The sequence below is a fragment of the Ursus arctos genome, unplaced genomic scaffold (assembly GCF_023065955.2).
Source record: "Ursus arctos isolate Adak ecotype North America unplaced genomic scaffold, UrsArc2.0 scaffold_2, whole genome shotgun sequence".
Lineage (NCBI taxonomy): Eukaryota > Metazoa > Chordata > Mammalia > Carnivora > Ursidae > Ursus > Ursus arctos.
In genome coordinates, this window is record NW_026622874.1 from 63300685 (window position 1) to 63319405 (window position 18721).

General features: G+C 52.8%; 1 protein-coding gene across 3 annotated transcripts in view; it reads left to right on the plus strand.

Moving 5' to 3' along the window:
* Nucleotides 1–18721, plus strand: part of ETV3 (ETS variant transcription factor 3) — a 26232-nt gene continuing 7511 nt past the window's right edge. The window contains exons 1-5 of one of the 3 annotated variants that reach the window (XM_026485087.4): nucleotides 1–89; nucleotides 1917–1975; nucleotides 2581–2818; nucleotides 4063–4178; nucleotides 8994–13690. In XM_026485087.4, the coding sequence (XP_026340872.1) occupies nucleotides 1930–1975; nucleotides 2581–2818; nucleotides 4063–4178; nucleotides 8994–10123 (1530 nt within the window). In that variant the 5' untranslated portion in view covers nucleotides 1–89; nucleotides 1917–1929 and the 3' untranslated portion in view covers nucleotides 10124–13690. Of the gene's footprint in view, nucleotides 90–1916; nucleotides 1976–2580; nucleotides 2819–4062; nucleotides 4179–8993; nucleotides 13691–18721 lie in introns of those variants that run through there. The other 2 variants (XM_026485088.3, XM_057315274.1) reach the window with 2 other exon arrangements.

Genomic DNA, 18721 nt, shown 5'->3' on the forward strand with positions numbered 1-18721 from the left:
GAGGAGGTCACTTCCTGCTAGGGTGGATGAGGAGGAGCCCGAGACGCCGCGGAGGAGACCGGAGCGAAGACGGGCCGCGCCGGGGAGAGGTGAGTCCCGACCCCGTCGCCGGGCCCTCCCGGGCCGACCCCGGGCCTCGAGGGCGGCGTCCCCAGGGGCGGGCCGCCTACCGGCCCAGCCGGGCCGCCGGCAGCGCGGGGGCGACCGGGCCCCCGGTGTGTGAGGGACGGCCGGGACCCGGGGCGCGTTCGTGCGGTGGCTCCGCGGGGCCCCGGGGCGAGGCCGGCCTGGCCGGAGGCAGGAGGGAAGGAGACTCCGGGGGCCGGGAAGCCGGGCCGCACGCCGCCTCGGGACAACCGCAGCGCCGGCTTCGGCTCGCCTCGCCCTCCCGGGAGCGGCCGCAAGCTGGGGAAGGGTGAGGGCCCGGGGGGGTTGCAGACTCGAGACGAGCGGCCTCGCGGTGAATTTGTGGGCGGCGTAGACAGGCGCCTGCGGACTCCTGCGAGGGGGCGATCAGGGAGCCGGGGTGTCGGGAGGAAGCTTCCTGGTCAAGTCCTTGCCGCGGCGGGGTCCGGACCCCCGAGTCGTGCGCTTGGAGGGCACTCCTGCGGCAGAATGGAGGCCCTGCATTCCTACGGAGCCTTCCGGGACCGGGAGTCCGGGCGGCTTCCTGGAGCGGAGGGGAGCGGTGTTTTCCTCCCTGGTTGTCGCGGAGATGGGAGCAGCCGGGAGAGGAAGCTTGCCTCGGCTCCGAGGCCTTGTGATTGTGTGTCTTGTGTATGTGACTGCGTGTTTGTGTTTGCGTCTGTTTTCTCCTTCCTTTGGGGTGTTTATGTCGTCCTCATAGTTTTATAGACAAACTCGCTGATTATCTTAATGTATGTGGTGAGAAAAAAGCTCGAAGGATCTAGAGGAATCCGAGGTTAGATGAAATTTCCAAGATTAGGAATTCGCCCCCACCCCACCCCGAGGCCACTGAGGCACCTACATTCCATCCAGGAGCGCTCTTGCTAATGTGGGTGCTGTGGCCCTGTCATCCACCCTGGGGAACGGAGAGCGAAGATCTGCCCTCTCCTGCCCGCCTCTCCCTCAGGCAGCTTCACCCCTCCCTCCGTTTTGCTAAAGGATTGACTGATACAAAGCTGCTTGCTGCTAGGAACAGGAAATTTATTGAGGAACTGTAAATCTGGATGGAATGAATTCAGATCACAGCAAGACTCCCTGCGCTTTTTGAACAGAGGGTTCTCAGAAATGCTTGCCTTTTTTCCTTCCTGTTAAAGGGAAAAAATGTAAAAATATTTCTCAAAGTAATGTGAGTAACTGTACATGCGGTGTGTTTACTTCCTGTATCCCACGGTGTTTTTCAAGGAGGAGGGGGTTAGTTTCTGACTGGGAGGAGTTTTCCTTCTCCCGTCTCCCGTAATTCAGCAAAATAAATCAAAATCAGATGTTTTCTGGAGTTGTAGTCAGATGGACTTGGATTTTTTTTACTCTTTAAAACTGGTACATCTGGGTGAACTCAGGCATGTGTGTCTTGGCATCTGGGCTTGTCTAGTAATAGAAGAAAAACTGTTTGGCTTGTTTTGGCTGCCTTTCTGGACCCATTTCACTGCGCTCTTCCTTACATCTGAAGGGCTGGTCAGGAGGAAGAAAGCAAATATTAAAGACAGTGTTTACACTTTGTGGTTTAAAGTCAGGTGAGAGATAATTACGGCCTTTGAAGCTGATGACCTGAGGACCATCATTTGATGACTTGGGGATTAGCAGTTTGGAGGTGACATATTTGAAAGAAAGAGGGTTACATAAGGAGGGAAAGACGGGGAAAGGAAGTTTGGGGAAAGGCTGTGCCAGAAAACCTTGGGAGGAGAATAAATAAATAGCACCTTAAAGTAATTGATGTGGCTTGTGTCTCTCAGCAGGAGGGCGAAAATGAAAGCAGGCTGTAGCATCGTGGAAAAGCCAGAAGGAGGTGGAGGTGAGCAGAAGTTAATCATCTCTGATGTACCTGGAATGTCCCTCAGGGGTTCCTTTTCTCTCCACTTGGGCTCTGTTCACGAATGTCAGACCATGACTAGACAGCCTCTTGACTGGGTGGATACTGCTAGCACAGTTGTAGGCTTGTTTCTTATGGATGTATATTAACATGTCTGGTCACCACACCTTTATCCCAAGCTTTAGAGTCTCCTCCCTGTTAGAGACACAGTTCCACCCTCGGGGACAAGGGGTTTTCAGCTGTATTTCCCTAAAATGTTAGTTTGTCTTTCCTGTTTGTTTCTTTTGGAATGTTCCTGCCCTCACGGAAAGTAGGTGTGAGATTTAGTAATGCAGGAAAGAGCGAGAGGTTGGCACACCTGGGTGCTGCTGTCCAGCTCTAGCAGATAAAACGATTGCCACAGGAAAGGTGACGTCTCTGTGCTTTCCTCTCCCCTGTTGTGGTTAGCCCTGGCTGACCGAAGGGATGTTTATGGCATGTTTGCACAGCACTCTAGAGATTCTGAGCATCGGCATGTGAAGTCGGGAATACCGATATATATGAACCTGACTCCTGACTCCCTTGATCTTGCCCTTTTCACATTAAAGGGTATCAGTTTCCTGACTGGGCCTATAAAACAGAGTCCTCGCCGGGCTCCCGGCAGATCCAGCTGTGGCACTTCATCCTGGAACTGCTGCAGAAGGAAGAGTTCCGCCATGTCATCGCCTGGCAGCAGGGAGAGTACGGGGAGTTTGTCATCAAGGATCCCGATGAGGTGGCCCGCCTCTGGGGCCGCAGGAAGTGCAAACCCCAGATGAACTACGACAAGCTGAGCCGAGCCCTCAGGTGAGGGAAAGGATTCCCGAATGGATGCTGTTAACAGATCGGAGGGAGACTAAGCAGTTGGGTATGAATGTTGGATAAAAAGCGTATCAGGTGGTAAGAGACTGCACTATCTAAGTGAATAATGTGTAGCTTTGAAGTGGGAGTAGAGGAGCTGCTGAGTCTGAGTAGCACAGGCACAGGAGGAGAAAAGGCATATCTTTGGTTCTATGTAGGAGGGAATTCCAACGTGGTTGGCACTGGGTCCTGACAGACAACCGATTCTGCTCTGTAGTGGGCGAGCGTGTATGGTGAAACACGGATTGGAGCTCATTTATAATCCAGATTAGTTTAGACTTCTCTGCGGGAAATGTGTTAGAATGTCTCTTCTGGAGGCTCTCCTGGAAAAAACTGGGAAAAGTGAAGCAAGCAGAGCACACAGGAGGAGGGCTCCCTGAATGGTCCTGACCTCACTGTTGAGGACCCATATCTGTGAGCTCAGTTGTCAGGCCCAAGGTTGCTCTGAAGTGTCTAAAGACTGACCACTTCAGGTTCTCTTGGGTTCTTTTCTTCCCCTTGTCAGTTTTTCCATCTCCTAGCCTCCTCACCCTCAAGGGGCCAGAAGGCTGTGTGTAACGGGTGCTGCCAAATAGATGCCAGGCCGGGGGCTGCAGGCCCCCCCCCAAGGCCCCTGTCTCTCTTCATTCCTCGTGGCCTTGAATGTCAGAGCTGGGCAGCAGCAGTGCTGGGGGCTCTCTCACATCTTTGTGAAAGTGAAGCAGACCAGGCTGCCTGCTGCTTTCCACATCAGGGCGTGTGACTGCTGGATCTGCTGCTGCAGAACAGTTGTACGTGTCTTTGTCTGCACTTTGTGCTCAGGCCTCCAGACTGGCCAGATCAGGTCTCCCAAGAGACTTGTCTGCCCCCACCTGGGCAGAGCAGTGACACACATGGGAATAGGAAGGAAATGGACTATGGAATTGAAACTGTAGAGTGACAGAGGAGAAAGGTGGTTAGGGCTAGGACAGGTGTTCAAGATCTTAAAGTGAGATTGTCTTTGTAAAGCTCCAGCCAAGGACTTAGAACTTCGTTTGTAAATTGTATAAGTTTCCCAGCCCTAACCTGAAGGCCAGGCTGCAAAAGAATGATAGTGATGTTTCCATGTAATACTTAGGGGCAGAGCTGCTGTTGATCTCAGTGGTTACCTGTGTATATCAAAAATTGTCGGTAACTAGAAGGTAAATTGATCCATGCTCCTATTTTTACAGATACTATTACAACAAGAGGATCCTTCATAAAACAAAAGGGAAAAGGTTTACTTACAAATTTAACTTCAACAAGCTGGTGATGCCCAACTACCCATTCATCAACATTCGGTCAAGTGGTAAGAAGCAAACTCTTTCTCGGTGGGGAATGAATTTTGAGTTGATAAAGAAGTTCAAAAACCCAAGTCTAAGACCTGGCACGTTAAAGGGTTTTTAGAAATACTAGGCTCAGTGGATTACCCCCAGGGTCCTGCTCAGGTTTCTCTGTTTGTCCCATATGGGGAGTGACAGGCTCTGCTGCATCAGGAGAGATTTGTTTCGTAGTTTGTTTGGTTCTCTTTTGTGCATGTTGTTTTCGTCTCCCAGATTCTCTTCTGCTGTCCTCTTCAGGAATTATGTTCCATAGGTTCGTGTTCATCCTTCAGGTCAGAACGCACAGTGTTAACACCCTGCCCAGCAGCTCTTTCATAGACAAGAACCGGTTTCTACAAACACTTCCGATTTTCTATGAAACTACCAAGCTCTCGCTTATCAAGTGAATATCATCAAAACCACAGCATCCTTAATCACAGAAGGGGAGGTTCATATGTTTGCAGTGAAAAGCGGTGTCTTTGATCTGCACCAGCACCTCCTCAGAGAGTAAGGTCTGGGGTTACTTGACCTTCTTTGCTCTGAAGTGCAGCAAGGCCTCCCCTCCGGGCTGTCCACGGATAGCTCGCCATCAGAGCTCCTCACAAAGGTTTCAGGTCAGCCTCTGTCCAGCCGCTTTGAAGGGATTTGGTTTTGTTTCGTTTCAGAGGCAAGATCTCTCCTTCCCTAGGAAAATAGATTGTATTTAACTAGTTTCTGAACAGTCCATCGGTGCTCTGTGTCTGTGGCGTTGTGTGTTAAGGCCAAGAAACCTGTTGTGACGCTGCAGTATCCTGATTTCTCAGAGAAAAGTCGGAAGAAACTTGAAAATCAGAGCGGGGGTGTGGCTGAGAGTATAATGCTGAGATCCATTGCAGATAGGTCATTAACTACACACAACAAGTTAGGGCAGTTTGGGCTTGATGCTGCTATCGGTACAGTTCCATCTCATCTCTCCTGTAGCCACTCCCTCCTGTCCCTGGGGCATGCGTTAAAAAAAAAATGGTATTGGAATGCATCTCTCTAATTACAACCTGTTTTCTTTCCTGGTGCCTGAGGGAGAGGTGTTAGGAAATCAGACCTATTCTAGCCACTGGAATCCCGCTTCCTCTAGTTTCACTCTTGCCCCCTTCCTGTGTACCTAGAGGAATTGGGTCTCTACGTGGATATACCAGCAACTTTGAAGCATGCATTGGTATTCCATACCACTCTCCCTCACCCCCCCCCACCCCCGCCAAAAAGGGCTTCATTGGTTTTGTTCTTAGGTCTTTGACCCATTTTTGTCTATTGAAAACCCAGAAGTCCAGCCACTTGGGCAGCCTGGAACAGGGCACACCCGTCAGCCCTAGGGAGTAATGTGCCCTTCCATGGGAAGAAAATCTGGATCCTCACTCTGGGAAGACTCTGGACTACTAGCCTGGCGGTCATGGCCTAGCACAGCCTAGTCTGCCTGAAAGCAGTGGGCCCAGCATTGCTCCTTAACAAAGCTGGGGCCCTAGCAGAATGAAGTCACAGGGAAAGCAGAACAGTGTGCATTTCATTTAGGTATATATTTGGTTGCTTACGTCCTGGGTACAGATAACCCCAAAGAACGGGAATCATTAGCTTATAAAGAACTTTTACCCAGAGGGCAGATGTTGTTTCGGGTTTAACTTATGGTGACGGGGGAAACAACATTGACTGAGCATCTGCTTCACGGAGGTACTTTTGCTTGGTGTTTTTGTGAGTTACCGCGTTCACCTCTCCCAGCCTGCTCTGAAGTGTATATCTCAATATTCACATTTTACAAATGAGAAAATTACGGAGGACAGCAAAGTCCAAGACTGAGACAGGCAGGTTGAGTACAGTTACCCGTTGAACGGTTTCTCAGCAAACCATTCCTAAGAGACTGAGCTACTGAAATCCAGCTTTTATGGAGTAATTCATACATTCCTCCCCCAGACTGGGATTCATTCATTTGCTCAACAGATAACGTGTTAAGTCCTGAAGACAAAACAAAAAGATCAGGGAGGAGTTCTTTCTCCGGAGGAACTGAAAATTTTGCAGGAGAGAGAAGCTAGATGAGGTGGAGCACGATGGGAAATAGCAGTGCAGTGCGTGAAGCCCTCCAGGAAGCAGAGCTGTGTGGCTTTTGGTTCTGAGGCCAGAGAGCTCATGTCTAGATGGTGGTGGCACCTGTCCACACAGTTCCGAGGGTTAGAGTAAAAAGCCAAACAAGCACTCTTGGTCCCTCCCCCCACCATCCTCCTCATCAGTGACAGCTTCAGGTAGAATGCTTGACATTTGGAAGGTGCGGGAAGTACTCTGCGTACGGTATCTTGTCGTTACTGTTAAAAGCGTGCTGTAAAATACGTTATTCTGTATTTTTGAATGTTTATTGTCTATCAAAGATTGGGAAGATACAGAAGATACTAGGAACAGTGCTCACCTTGCAGGACAGGCCAGCTCAGGGACGGGTTCGAGAATTCTCACTCTCTGCCTCCCCACTCCCACCCTGGTGGTTTATATTGCTCTTTATTTTGGAAAACTGTAAACCTATAGAAAAATGGGATAAAATAGAACTGGGAACACCCATGTGTCCTCTTTCTAGATTCACTGATGATCGACATTGTTGCCATATGTGTTTTTCTCTTCTACGTACTTTTTAAGTTTTGAGGTTAAGTTGCAGACGTCGTGACATTTGTCCCCTGTGTGCGTTAGCACTTAACACCCTCGGTACAAGGACATTCTCCTCCATGACCCCAGTAACATTAACACATCTGGGAAGTTTAACGTGACTCTACTGTTCTTGTCTAACACATGGTACATATTCAGATAGCATGTGCCTTTACAGTTTTTGTTTTTAAAGTGTGACTATTACGTAATAAAAAAATTACTTGTCTTAACAAAAACCTAACATGTAATTTGCTGTGTGCCGATAATAATAAGGACTTTATAAAAATATTAACCCTTTAAGTTTTTATAATATGAGGATTAGTCCTGTAGCTGTCCCTTTTACAGGTAAGGAAACTGAGGCACAGAAAGGTAAGTAAATTATCCAGAGTCACACAGCTAATAAATGGTAGAGCCAGGGTTTGAACCTAGGCAAGGGTCTCGTTATTTCCATTTTGCCAAAGGGGGTCAAAAACCCGTTGATTACATGCCACAACATAGACGGTGCGAGAACTGAGATTCACACCCGGATTTAAAACAAAACTAAATTGTTTAGGAGACAGGACCTTCTCTCCCCCCTCCCCGCCCCCACCACGTTATACTCCTGTAGTCTTTCAGAACACAGAGAAAGTGGTTTTTTGCTTTTCAGTAGATGTGCTCTTAATATAAAACAAGACCCAAATGAATCAAAAAGAGTAGATACAGTTAAGGCTGGCAGAAGGGAGATTTTTGTCCTGGGACCTTCTTGATTCTAGTCAAATTATATACAAGGTCATGCATGAGTTTTTCCTAATTGAAAGATGAGGTCATTGGCTTTAGGGGGACAAAGCAGTTTCTGTGGAACTTCAGTTTGGGAACTACTGCTCTGGCAGTCACTCAGTTGCACGTGCCTCGAAAGCCACAGTGCACACGGCACCCGACCCCAGAGTCCTGGCGGGGGATGTCCCACTACTCCAGGAACAGGAGGAGGCAGCTGATGGGGGCAGTTCCCAGTTCCGCCTCACGCCCTCTTTTGTGTCTTCTCCTAGGTCACCATACTTTCACTTGGGTTTCCTTCTTTTTCTTTCTCCCTTATCTCTGCCTCAGAGTGTAGAAAGCTCTCCTGACGCCATTACCCATCGAAGGCTCTGGTACCTCCCAGGAGCCCCTCCCAGGAAGGGCTCTGAGGCCTCTGATGGCCCACCTTTCTTCTGCCTTGTTTAGGGAAGGACCTCTTGGGGGAGTGGAGAACCTGTGGGCCTCTGAATTTGGTGTATTTAGTGTGAAGTTGGTTTCTGCTTGGATTTGAGTCTCAGTTTTAGCGGCGGACTTGGGGGAGGGACAGGGGAGGTCCTATATTGTCTCCCAGCCTGCTCGGTGCCTGAGGAGCGTTGAAAGCGGGTGGGAACGGTGAGCGTTCTATAGAACGCGTTAGAGGAAATCAGATTTGAAGAGATCGAAAAATATTTGAATCTCTGTGGTGATTTTAGATCAGAAATGGTAAAAGATCTACCGTAAGAACTCACTTGAACATATGGCCTTTTCTTTTTTAATCTGCTTTTGTTCTTAAATCTTACGTGGTCTTGCGCATGTCCACGTACGTGAGGTGCAGTCTTTGGGCTTCTAATGCATCACTTGACGTGCGCATCATTTCCAGGGCTGTTTGCGTTTGGTTCGCTTGCTTGTTTGACAGATAAAGCCGAACCTATGAAAATAAAACAAGACTTTACCCAGCTGGAAAGTGCAGCACGTGGTGTATGCGCAGTATTTAGAGTTGGAGACGAGAAGGTTCATGGGCCCATCCATCCGTTCATTCACCTAACCTGTATTGAGCCCCACCTGTTGTTAACCGCGAACGGCCGTCTGTCTAGTCGTGAACGAGAGGAAGTCCCCACCTTCGTGGAATTGATGTTTGAGAGTGCAGACGACCAAGTACATGGTTGCGAAGGCAGGCAGTGACGAGTCCTGTGAAGACAGAGCGGGCGAGGGCTTGGGTGGAGGAAGCTGAGCTGTGCTCCCGGGAAGACGGGGAGCGGAGGGATTCAGCACGGCTGGAGTGTTGGCTTCCTGTCGTAACAAGAAGTAAACATCTTGGGCTCACGTAGCGTAAGTAACCGTGCTGCCGATGAGTGACCAGTCCTCTAAAGCGGCCTTTGTCTTCTCCACCGTCCCAGGTGTGGTTCCCCAGAGTGCGCCACCAGTGCCAACCGCCTCGTCCCGGTTCCATTTCCCGCCTCTGGACGCCCATTCTCCAACTAGTGACGTGCAGCCAGGGCGGTTCTCGGCTGGCTCCCTCACCGCTTCTGGCCAGGAGTCGAGTAATGGCGCTGATAGAAAGGCAGAGCTTCCGGAGCTGGAGGACGGCTCAGCCGCCGACTGGCGCCGGGGCGTGGATCTCCTGTCCTCCCGGAGTGCCGTCGGTGGAGGGCTTGGCCATCAGAAACGCAAGCCTGACATAATGCTTCCTCTGTTCACCAGGCCAGGGATGTACCCTGACCCCCACAGTCCTTTCGCTGTCTCTCCGCTCCCTGGCCGCGGAGGTGTTCTGAACGTCCCCATCTCACCGGCCCTCTCCCTGACTCCCACCATCTTCTCCTACAGCCCATCCCCAGGCCTGAGCCCCTTCACCAGCAGCAGCTGCTTCTCCTTCAACCCCGAGGAAATGAAACACTACCTTCATTCTCAAGCCTGCTCTGTGTTCAACTACCATCTGAGTCCCCGGACCTTTCCCCGTTACCCAGGACTTATGGTCCCGCCACTGCAGTGCCAAATGCATCCTGAGGAGTCCGCCCAGTTCTCCATCAAGCTGCAGCCGCCGCCGGCTGGGCGGAAGAACCGGGAGAGGGTAGAGAGCAGTGAAGAGTCAGCCCCTGTCACCGCCGCCACCGTGACTCCTGTTCCCCCAAGAATTAAGGTGGAGCCAGCCTCTGACAAGGATCCCGAGAGTCTCCGGCAGTTGGTGCGAGAGGAGGAGCGCTCGCACGAGGAGGGCACTGTGCCAAGCAGGACCATAGAGGAGGAAAAAGGCACCGTCTTTGCCCGCCCGGCCGCACCAGTCTGGCCCTCTGTCCCCGCTAGCACCCCAAGTGAAGAACCCCTAGAGGTGACTGAAGACAGTGAGGACAGGCCTGGCAAAGAGCCCAACGCACCTGAGAAGAAAGAAGATGCCCTGATGCCGCCCAAGCTCCGGTTGAAGCGGCGCTGGAATGACGATCCCGAAGCCCGAGAGCTGAGTAAGAACGGCAAGTTCCTCTGGAGCGGGTCCGGACCCCGGGGTTTGGCCACGGCCGCGGCCGACGCCTAGAACTGGAAGTGCATTGGGAGGTGTTTATACTATAATCAAATGCATACATGTATTTATGTAGCGAGATTTCAGGGTCGGGGGGGAGGGAGGGAGGGAATTAGACTGGTTTGATCATTTTAGGGGCATAGACTTGTATTTTTATGTTTGGGGGATGGGATGGGTATCTTCTGTTGTAAATTAGGTGGGACGTGAACACACTTTTTTCCTGGTGAGTAGCACACGGGAAGGGTAATGAACTGAAAGGAGGGGAAGAGCCTCTGCTTCCTGGGGAGGCTCACACTTGCTGACAAACTCCCAGGGGGCCAAGGTGTCCTTGGTCCCGGTATAGTTCAGGTTCCAGACTTCTTTCTTTTCTATTGTATTTATATATGAAAAGCCATTAATGAATTTCTTTTGGTCAGAGAGAGAGAGAGAAGGGAGTAGGGCGTGGTGGGGAGGTTGAGCAGTGAGAGACCATTATACCAAGCGTGTGGCCTGAAATGTTTCTGTGTAGTTCCTTCGGGGGAGGAGTAAGGTAATCTCAGTCTTACTGGGGACAGGGGGATGTTCAGATGTTGCTTTTTTTCTTTCTTCCTTTGTTGTTGTTTGGCATTTTTACCTTTCCTTTTTGAAAAACCGGCTGCAGGAAGCGGGAGCCGCGGCGCCAGAACGGGGCTGGGAGGGCCAAGGCGCGGGACGGCGGCGCGGGAGGTGGGGAGCCGTGCCGGCTCCTTGGGCTCGCCCCTCCTTCACCTGCTAAGAAGCCATGAGGACTCGTAAGCTCTCATTCAGGGAAGAAAGAAGAGGGCATGAGGAAGTAACCCAATGCCTTTAAAAACAAAACAAACACAAAAACGATCTTCATTTTTCCTTTTCCATCGTGGTTTGGGGAGCCAGACCGCAGAGTGACTATGAGTGAGTTCACCGAGCGGCCCGACCCTGGAGCTGTCTGCGTCGTGTCTGGGTCTCTGACTGTTTCCTAAGTGAAGCCTTAACAATGAACATACTTTCATCACGTGATACGGGTCTGTCAGCATAAACCTGTAAAAGGGACGGACAACTCTTCAGACAACCCAGGAATGTCAAAACATGGTTACAGGTCGAGCTGGTGGTTAGTGGTCCCCTCTTGACTTCCTGGGGCCAGGGAGCAAAAAGGCAGGATTGCGGGAGGTCGGGGCGGGTAAAACCCGGGAGCGCGGAAGGTAGCCGGGGTGCAAGTGGGTGTTTGTCGAGGCTGAAGGCAGAGGTGGACAGAGACACAGAAGGTAGCCAGATGCCGGAGCCTGGTAGGAATGAAGGAGTCGGTGTCTGTACGGTTGTGGTGTGGCCATTCCTGCCATACCCATTTCCCCAGATTGTTCTCCTTCTCACGATCAACTGACCATCCCACAGGAGCCTCCAGTTTACAGGGAGGAGTGGTTTCTCCGTGGGAAAGCCCCTTCCGTCAGCACAAAGGAACAGGAAAGTATCACTCTTGCATGAAGCAAAAGGGGCCTGATGGGGGGGCGGGGGGGCAGAGAGAAGCCATTGCCACCCATGTGTTTGCGCGTGTCCCTGCGTGGTGTGGCTTACAGAGGAGACACTGAGGTGGCTCGCGTCTGCCTGGCGTGGAGGAGGCAGGGTGAGAGGAGAGGGCTCTGTAGCCGATGGAGGTGAGAAGTGGGCACAGGGGCGCCGTCTAGGAATCGGAGAAATCCCTGACTGCACCTTAGCCTAAGTGAGCGCTACACTGGGGAGCATTCGAGGGGTGTCTTTTGATGGGGGTTGGGGGGATCTTTTTGAAAGGAGTGCACGCATGAGGGGCGGAAAAGGGTCGGAGCAGGTTGGTGGGTTAATAGGTAGTCGACTTGGGATGACTTGAGTGCATCATGCTGTTGTCTGGCAAGCATCCTCCTTGTTCGGTTCAGATTCCAAATAGTGACTTGTCTTTCCCTAGGGAAGGGATCGGGAGAGCGGTCTCTATCAACTCAGGCTTTGGTTGGGCTGCAAAGGGCTCCCTGTTAGGCTCCTCTGGTTGGTTATGTTTTTGTCATTTCTCTCTCTGCACCTCTTACCTCGGATCAGAAAGCAAGCCCGGGCAGGTGCAAGACGACTCTCTGCTTGGCGTTGCCCAGTCTAACCAGGGAGGCTGGCTGGCCCCCCTCTGTCCACGAGAGCAGAGGGCCGGCACGTGTCGGTATGAACTCAGGAATAGAAACTCGAGGCCTTTAAAATAAGAGGGAGAAAAATCTGTGATGCATACCTGTAACCCCCTGGAACCCAAGTGCCAGAATTAATTCCTAGATGCTGCTTCTGTTTGAACAAAAAGTCACTGCTTTTACACTTGAAAAAACACACTCGAAAAATGTTCAACTCCATGAAAAATGTTTTTTGGCTTTAAGAAATTGTTTGGTGTTTTACTGTTTCCTTTGACTGCCATTCCACCAGTAAATCATTGCTTGATTTGCACTGCACGCTGGGGCTGGGGCAGGGGGTGGGAGGTCCTTCCACAGAGCCGAACTTGGGCTTGCTCAGGAAGGGGACCGGGAATGTGGAAGTCATTGATGTTTCCTGGGGGTAAAGGGGGGTGGGGTACTTTCTCACCCCCAGGACCCGCTCCTGGCAGCACCTGTCGCCAGCCCGGCACAAAGCCACGCCTTTCTCTCGTGCACATTTCATCACTGTCCGGCAGCAGGTGGGAAAAGGGGGACAAAACCAGGCCTGTTTTCTCCCCCATTTTTTAGAGATTTCGCTGTGCCAAACGTTTGAAACTTTGCAGATACAAATCTTGAAATTTCATTAAGAACTTGTTCGTGCAAACAGTTCGCTTTTTTGACTATAGAAGAAACAGGTCTCTTTAAGAGCACGCAGCACTGCTGAGCTCTTTTTTTTTTTTTAAGGATGGCTAGGAGTGTCATATAAGTGACTCCCCAGGTCCCTTCACCCCAGTCTTCAGGCTGCACTGCATTAAACCAGCTCGCTAGCTACCGCAGTAGTCCTCCGTGGGCCAAGAAACTTTCAGAAGCATTAAAACGTAGTTGAAGTACATCACTTCTCACCAAGCGGGTAGTCAGTTGGCTGTTTGTCCCTTGTTTTTTATTTATTCCATAATTATGTTTGTACTTTTGTTTTGTAAAGGGTAATGGAACATTTTAATTTTGCTTAAAAATTTTTTTGAATCAATCTTTCAAGAACTGTTCTATTTTTCACTTTGGGGGGTGGGGGGAGTTATCAGTTAAATTGATTTGAAATATCTGGGTGTTGTTTAAGTTACAAAATTGCGAGGCAGGGATTTGTGAGTGAGACATTCACACGTGAAAGATGACTTCACTAGTTCTCCGCTTCAGCAGAATAAAGTGTGTATATGTACATAGATGTAGGTAGCCGACTCCATTGTGCAGTGCCTTTTAGATGTTCCACTTTCTATAAAGTCTTCAGATTTTTGCATATATATTATATATATATATGATGTAATGTTATAGAAATATATGTATAATATACATATTTTTTCCAGGGGTATCTGATAGCTCTGTATTTTGTTATGGAAGTTGAAAGAAAAAAGTATTTTACCTCAGAAATTAAAGTTAAATAAAAAAATACTTTAAGTAACGTCTGCGGGGTGTTGGTGGTGTCGACGCGCGGCGCCAGGGCGGTCGTGGCCGAGAACTTGCCGAGCCCGTGCCCACAGACCGCCGCCCTTCGTCCCGTCGCACGGTGAGCACGTAGGTCTGACAGCTTCGGGGACTGTCCGTATCCTGGCGTCAGTGGCCGCTGCTAGAGAAGGGACAGCTGGAGCCGGGGGAGGCGGGGGAATGTCTAGATTGTCAAGATTGTCCTGAGAATGAAGAGTACGCGGCCCAGGGGCGGCCGCCTGGCTCAGCCGGTAGGACACACGGCTCTTGCTCTCAGGGTGGTGAGTGTCAGCCCCGCGTTGGACATAGAGCTCACTTGAGAATTCGAATTAAAATTAAAAAAAAAAAAAAAAAAAAAAAAAAGCACCTGACCAAACCAGACCCAGTAGGCCGCACTTTGGAAGGTTCTGTTCACAGGAAACGCCCAGGGTAGAGAAATGCATAGGGCCTGAGCCTAGGCCGGCGGTTGCCGAGGAGAGCAGGGCTCCAATGGGCCACGTGTTTTTGGAGGGATGGCAGCCTTCTGCAGTGCGTGCTGATAGTTGCACAACTTGAATATAGTAAAAACCACTGAGTCATGGTTACTCTGGAAGGGTGAATGCCGCGGTACGTGAATTATCTCAGTAGAGGTGGTTTTGTGAAGCATGGGCAAGCCGGGGCTAGGGAAGCCAGGGGAGAACGGGAATCCAAAGGGGCAGGTGGGGGTCTCGCTGGGATGTTGACTGTCCCACAACACAGCCTACGAGAGATGGTGCTAGGCTAAGTCATCTCATTTCACCCCTAAGTTCCCCACGTTTGTAGAATCATAGCCAGGCATTTTGACTCCTCTTGAAAGGCCCTGTGAGTTCGGGAAAGCTGAGATCGATAGGGGCGAGGCTGAAGAGGCAAGCAAGGGCAGATCACAAAAGGTCTTAGGAGATGCCTGGGGAGGCCACATTTTACTCCACTAGCAGTGGCTATCCCCAGTATTTTACAAGAGTTTACCATTTTACTAGCCAGTGAGGAACATGGCGGTCACGGCCCTGGGGAACCACCCAGCCTGTCAAGGTCGCTGCTCGGGAACAAGTGAAGTGACAGAGACTGGTTGAATCCCTAAACCATCCAAGTCAAGCTGGGACTGAGCTCGGAGGCAGACCCTCGTGCTGGGAGTGCCTCCTGTGGCTGGAAGCAAAAGGAGACAGCTGGGTCAGAACCCCAGAGGGGTGTAGTTCGGAGGTGAGGCCCGCGCGTCAGGCTGTGCCACCCTGTGCGGACCGTTCCGCGCACAGAATTGTGTGGAGGTGGGGTGGCAGGAGGGGAGAAGGTAGGGCCATGGTGGCTCCGGGTTACCCCCCTGTTGCACGCTCCTGCCCCACACACAGCCTGCGCTGCGGACAAGCAGTGACCGTGTCGGGCTGCCTGGTGTTTGCGGTTTCCACCTGGTGCCGCCTGGGGCAGGTGCTGTGTGTCCCCGTGTTACTGAGGGGACACTGAGTCCCAGCTGGTAACTGGTATGACCGGGGTGCGAGCCCCATGTCCGTGCTCTCCACAGCTCTGCCATAGAGCCTCTCGGGCCTGCCGACCCGCTGGTCTATCCCACTGCCCACAACACCCTCCCTTCCTCCCCTCTTCCTGGCCAGTTACACCTTCTTCCTTCCCTGGCTGCTCTGAGGGGTCCTGCTGCTCCGTGAGGACCTCTGCCCCACCACCCTGCACGCTGCCACCAGCGCTTGGGGCGGGCTGCTCACGGCGTGGTCTGGAAGCCGAGGGCCAGCGCGCCGGTGCCCTGCGCGGTGCCAAAGCCTCAGGATGCCGGCCCGACGCCTGTGGGATAAATGGGTGACGGGAAATGCGCAGGGGGGCCTGATTGCTGGGGTGGGGGCTGCAGGCTCGGAATGGGCCAGGCAAGGGGACTAGGGGACCGTAGCACTGCAGCACACACTATCTTTGTTGCAAGCTTCCAGGCCGCAGAGAGCGGCACCTGCGCCGGCGGTTACCCTCCCACCCTGCACCTTGGCGCTGTCTCCCTCCCTGAAGACCTGCCCCCTGCCCCGTGTGCTCCCAGCTACGAGCTCACAGAATGCGGCCAAGGGGAAGATGAACCGACGCCCCTCCCACTCACGGTGCTCCCCGATAGCCCCGCACGTGCCGGCTTCACTCCCCTGCCCCAGACCTGCAAAAAAAAAAAAAAAAAAGGTTTTTAAGGGTGCGCGAGGGCGCCTGCGTGGCTCAGTCGGTGAAGCGTCTGCCTCGGGCTCAGGTCACGGCCTCTGGGGTCCTGGGAGCAAGTCCCGCGTTCGGGCTCCCTGCCCAGCGGGGAGCCTGCTTCTCCCTCTGCTCACCCTCCTCCCCCACCCCCCCTTGTACGCTCTCTCTCTCTCCCTCCCTCTCTCTCTCTCAAATAAAATCTTTAAAAATAATAAAAAAATAAAGGGTGTGAGAGAAGGCAGCTGAAAACCCCCCAGGAAGGCCTGCTGTCTGGACAGCGCCCTACTCCGACACGCCTCCCCCCAGCACGCTCCCACGGCCCTTCTCCCAGCAGCAGGGTGTGCTGACACCCTGAGGGAGGGAGATAAGCCGGCGCTGGCCTCGCTCCCGCTGTCCCACCCCTGCCATTGTACTGGCCCAGAGAACAGGGGCAGATTAGGCAACCTCTCTGTGCCTCAACTTCCCTATTTTGCAGGATTTTTGTGGGGATTAAGTGATGCGCAGAGAGCACTTAGTACTCAAAATCATTTTTTAAAGAGTTGTTTATTTGGGAGAGAGCGTGTGCTTGCACGAGCGGGGGGGAGGGGAGAGAGAGGGAGAATCCCAAGCAGACTCCCCACGCAGCAAAGCCCAGCACGGCCCGAGTCATGACCTGAGCCGAAATCGAGTCAGACACCCAACCGACTGAGCCACCCAGGGGCCCTTCAAAATCATTTTTTTTAAGATTTTATTTTTAAGTAATCTCCACACCCACCTTGGGGCTCAAACTCACAACCCCAAGATCAAGAGTCGAGCACTCTCCCATCTCTCTTTGGCCGCCCTCCAGAGCACGGAGATGCCAGGATCCCTGTTTCACAGAGGAGAGAAATGAGGCGCCGAGTGGGCCCAGGCCAGGTGATTCGAACAGCCTCCCAACTCCGAGTCCCCTGCTTTCCCGGGCGTTGCCCTCGGGTCTCCGAGGCAAGAGCGAAGACGCCTCTAAGGATCAGACACGCAGAACTGGGAGCAGGGCCCCCCCCAGCCTTGGTGTTTGTCTGTCCAGTCCGGAGCACAGGAGGGAAGCTGGCCTCTGCAGCAGACCCAGGGAGGGGCCCTGAGCTCTGGTCAAGCAGCCTCCAGGGGCTGGGCTGCCCTCTGACCAGGGAGGAGAAAGATCAAAGATCAAAGCCGTCAGCAATGCGGATGAGCAGTCCCCAGAGTCTCTGATCCCGGTGGTCTAGGCAGACAGCAGGGTGGGCTGCGGCCCGAGCAGTAGATTGAGCCTGAAAGTGAAGGTCTAGAGCCAAGAAGCAGCAGGCCTCTGCCCCGTGGCACGGCCCCTTGCCTCAGCTGGCAGCTTCGGTCCGAACACTGGTCTACAACCTTGGTCCCAGACAGCTGAGGGCCAGCCAGGGAGGCCGCCCTGGCCTCTCGCCTGCCCTCTTGCAGGGACCTCACTGGAGAGGGGTGGGGTGGCCCAGGAGGATGGAGGGACCCCTCCCTCCAGGAGGCGAAATCAGCCTTGAAGCAAGGTTTGGGGGGGTGGATGCAGGACCCTTTGTTCCCGTGTGCTGTTAAGAACTCCTTGCCCCCCCCATTCCTCAGAGCCACGGGAACAGGTGCCAGGTGGGGAGCCAGGTTCATCTGGTGCTTCGAGATGTCTTCTTTTTGTGACTTGTGTCCTCTGGGCAACTGACAGGAAGGAGAGGGAGGGGAGCCCGGGACACCCCCCCAGCCGCTTGCAGACAACCAGAGGCGCTTACTTGAACTCACTTACTTAATCCCCACTTGCCCTCTGCAGCACGCACCTGTTACTGTCCCCACTTTGCAGATGAAGGAAAGGAAGTTCAAGGAAGTGAAGTGAATTGCTCGAGGTCAGCACTGCTAGTGAGTCACCAGCCCAAGTTTCTGACTCCGAGGTCCATGTCCCCCACCAGCACCTCCCTGCCTCTTAGCCAGCAGTGACACACAGATCCTGGGACAGCCCCGGGGTGGAAGGCATCCGGGGGTCTGAGTGGCTGGAAAGAGGCCCCTGATTTCCCTAAGGGGACTCTGCGGGGTCAGGACTCGAGAAGCCAGAGGGCTCTCCTGGAACAGCCTCCAGGCCACACGTGGGTGCCCGCAGACAGCAGGTCCCTGCTCTCCAGGGACTCACGCTTTAGGTGACAAACACGCCAACAATGCACTGAAATGCAAGGCAGATGGTGGCCCAGTGACAACAGTCGTTCATGTATTGAACTAGCATTTCCGGAGTGGCTGCCCCATGCCACGCTCTGTCCTGGGATTTTAAAGTCAAATAAAGACACTCCTTACACACCAGGAGCTTCAGTCCCGCAGGCCACAGGCCATGGTGTAATCAGGAGGCCAGTTCCACCCACACACCCCACCCCGATCCCCCGCCCCCGTCCCCCCAGTGCCAGGGCCTCCCCTCATCCCCAGCACACTGCAGTGTCCCCGGTCCCAGGATTTTTCAATACTGACAGGCTGGCAGGCAGGAGCTCAAGTGTTCCCACTCTCCCCACACCCCTTCTGGAAAAAACCAGAGCCCCAAGTCCCCCTTCTAACCTTGGGCAGTCCCCAGATGGACGAGTGCCCTTCCCTGCCAACACCTGCAGGCCACCTTCCGGGGCCTCCCTCCAGCTGCTTGCCCCCCAGTGGGGCTCAGAGAGTACTCAGCACTGGAGAGGTTAGGGTGTATTTCCAGTGCCCGAGGCACAGATCCCTCCAGTCAGTTCTGGCCCCTGCAGATCTGGTTCTTGTCCTCAGAGAGTCCTATCTGATGCTCCCAGGACACAGGTGGGCAGCTGGTTACTCAGCTGGCTTGGGCTGTGGCCCCCAGCGG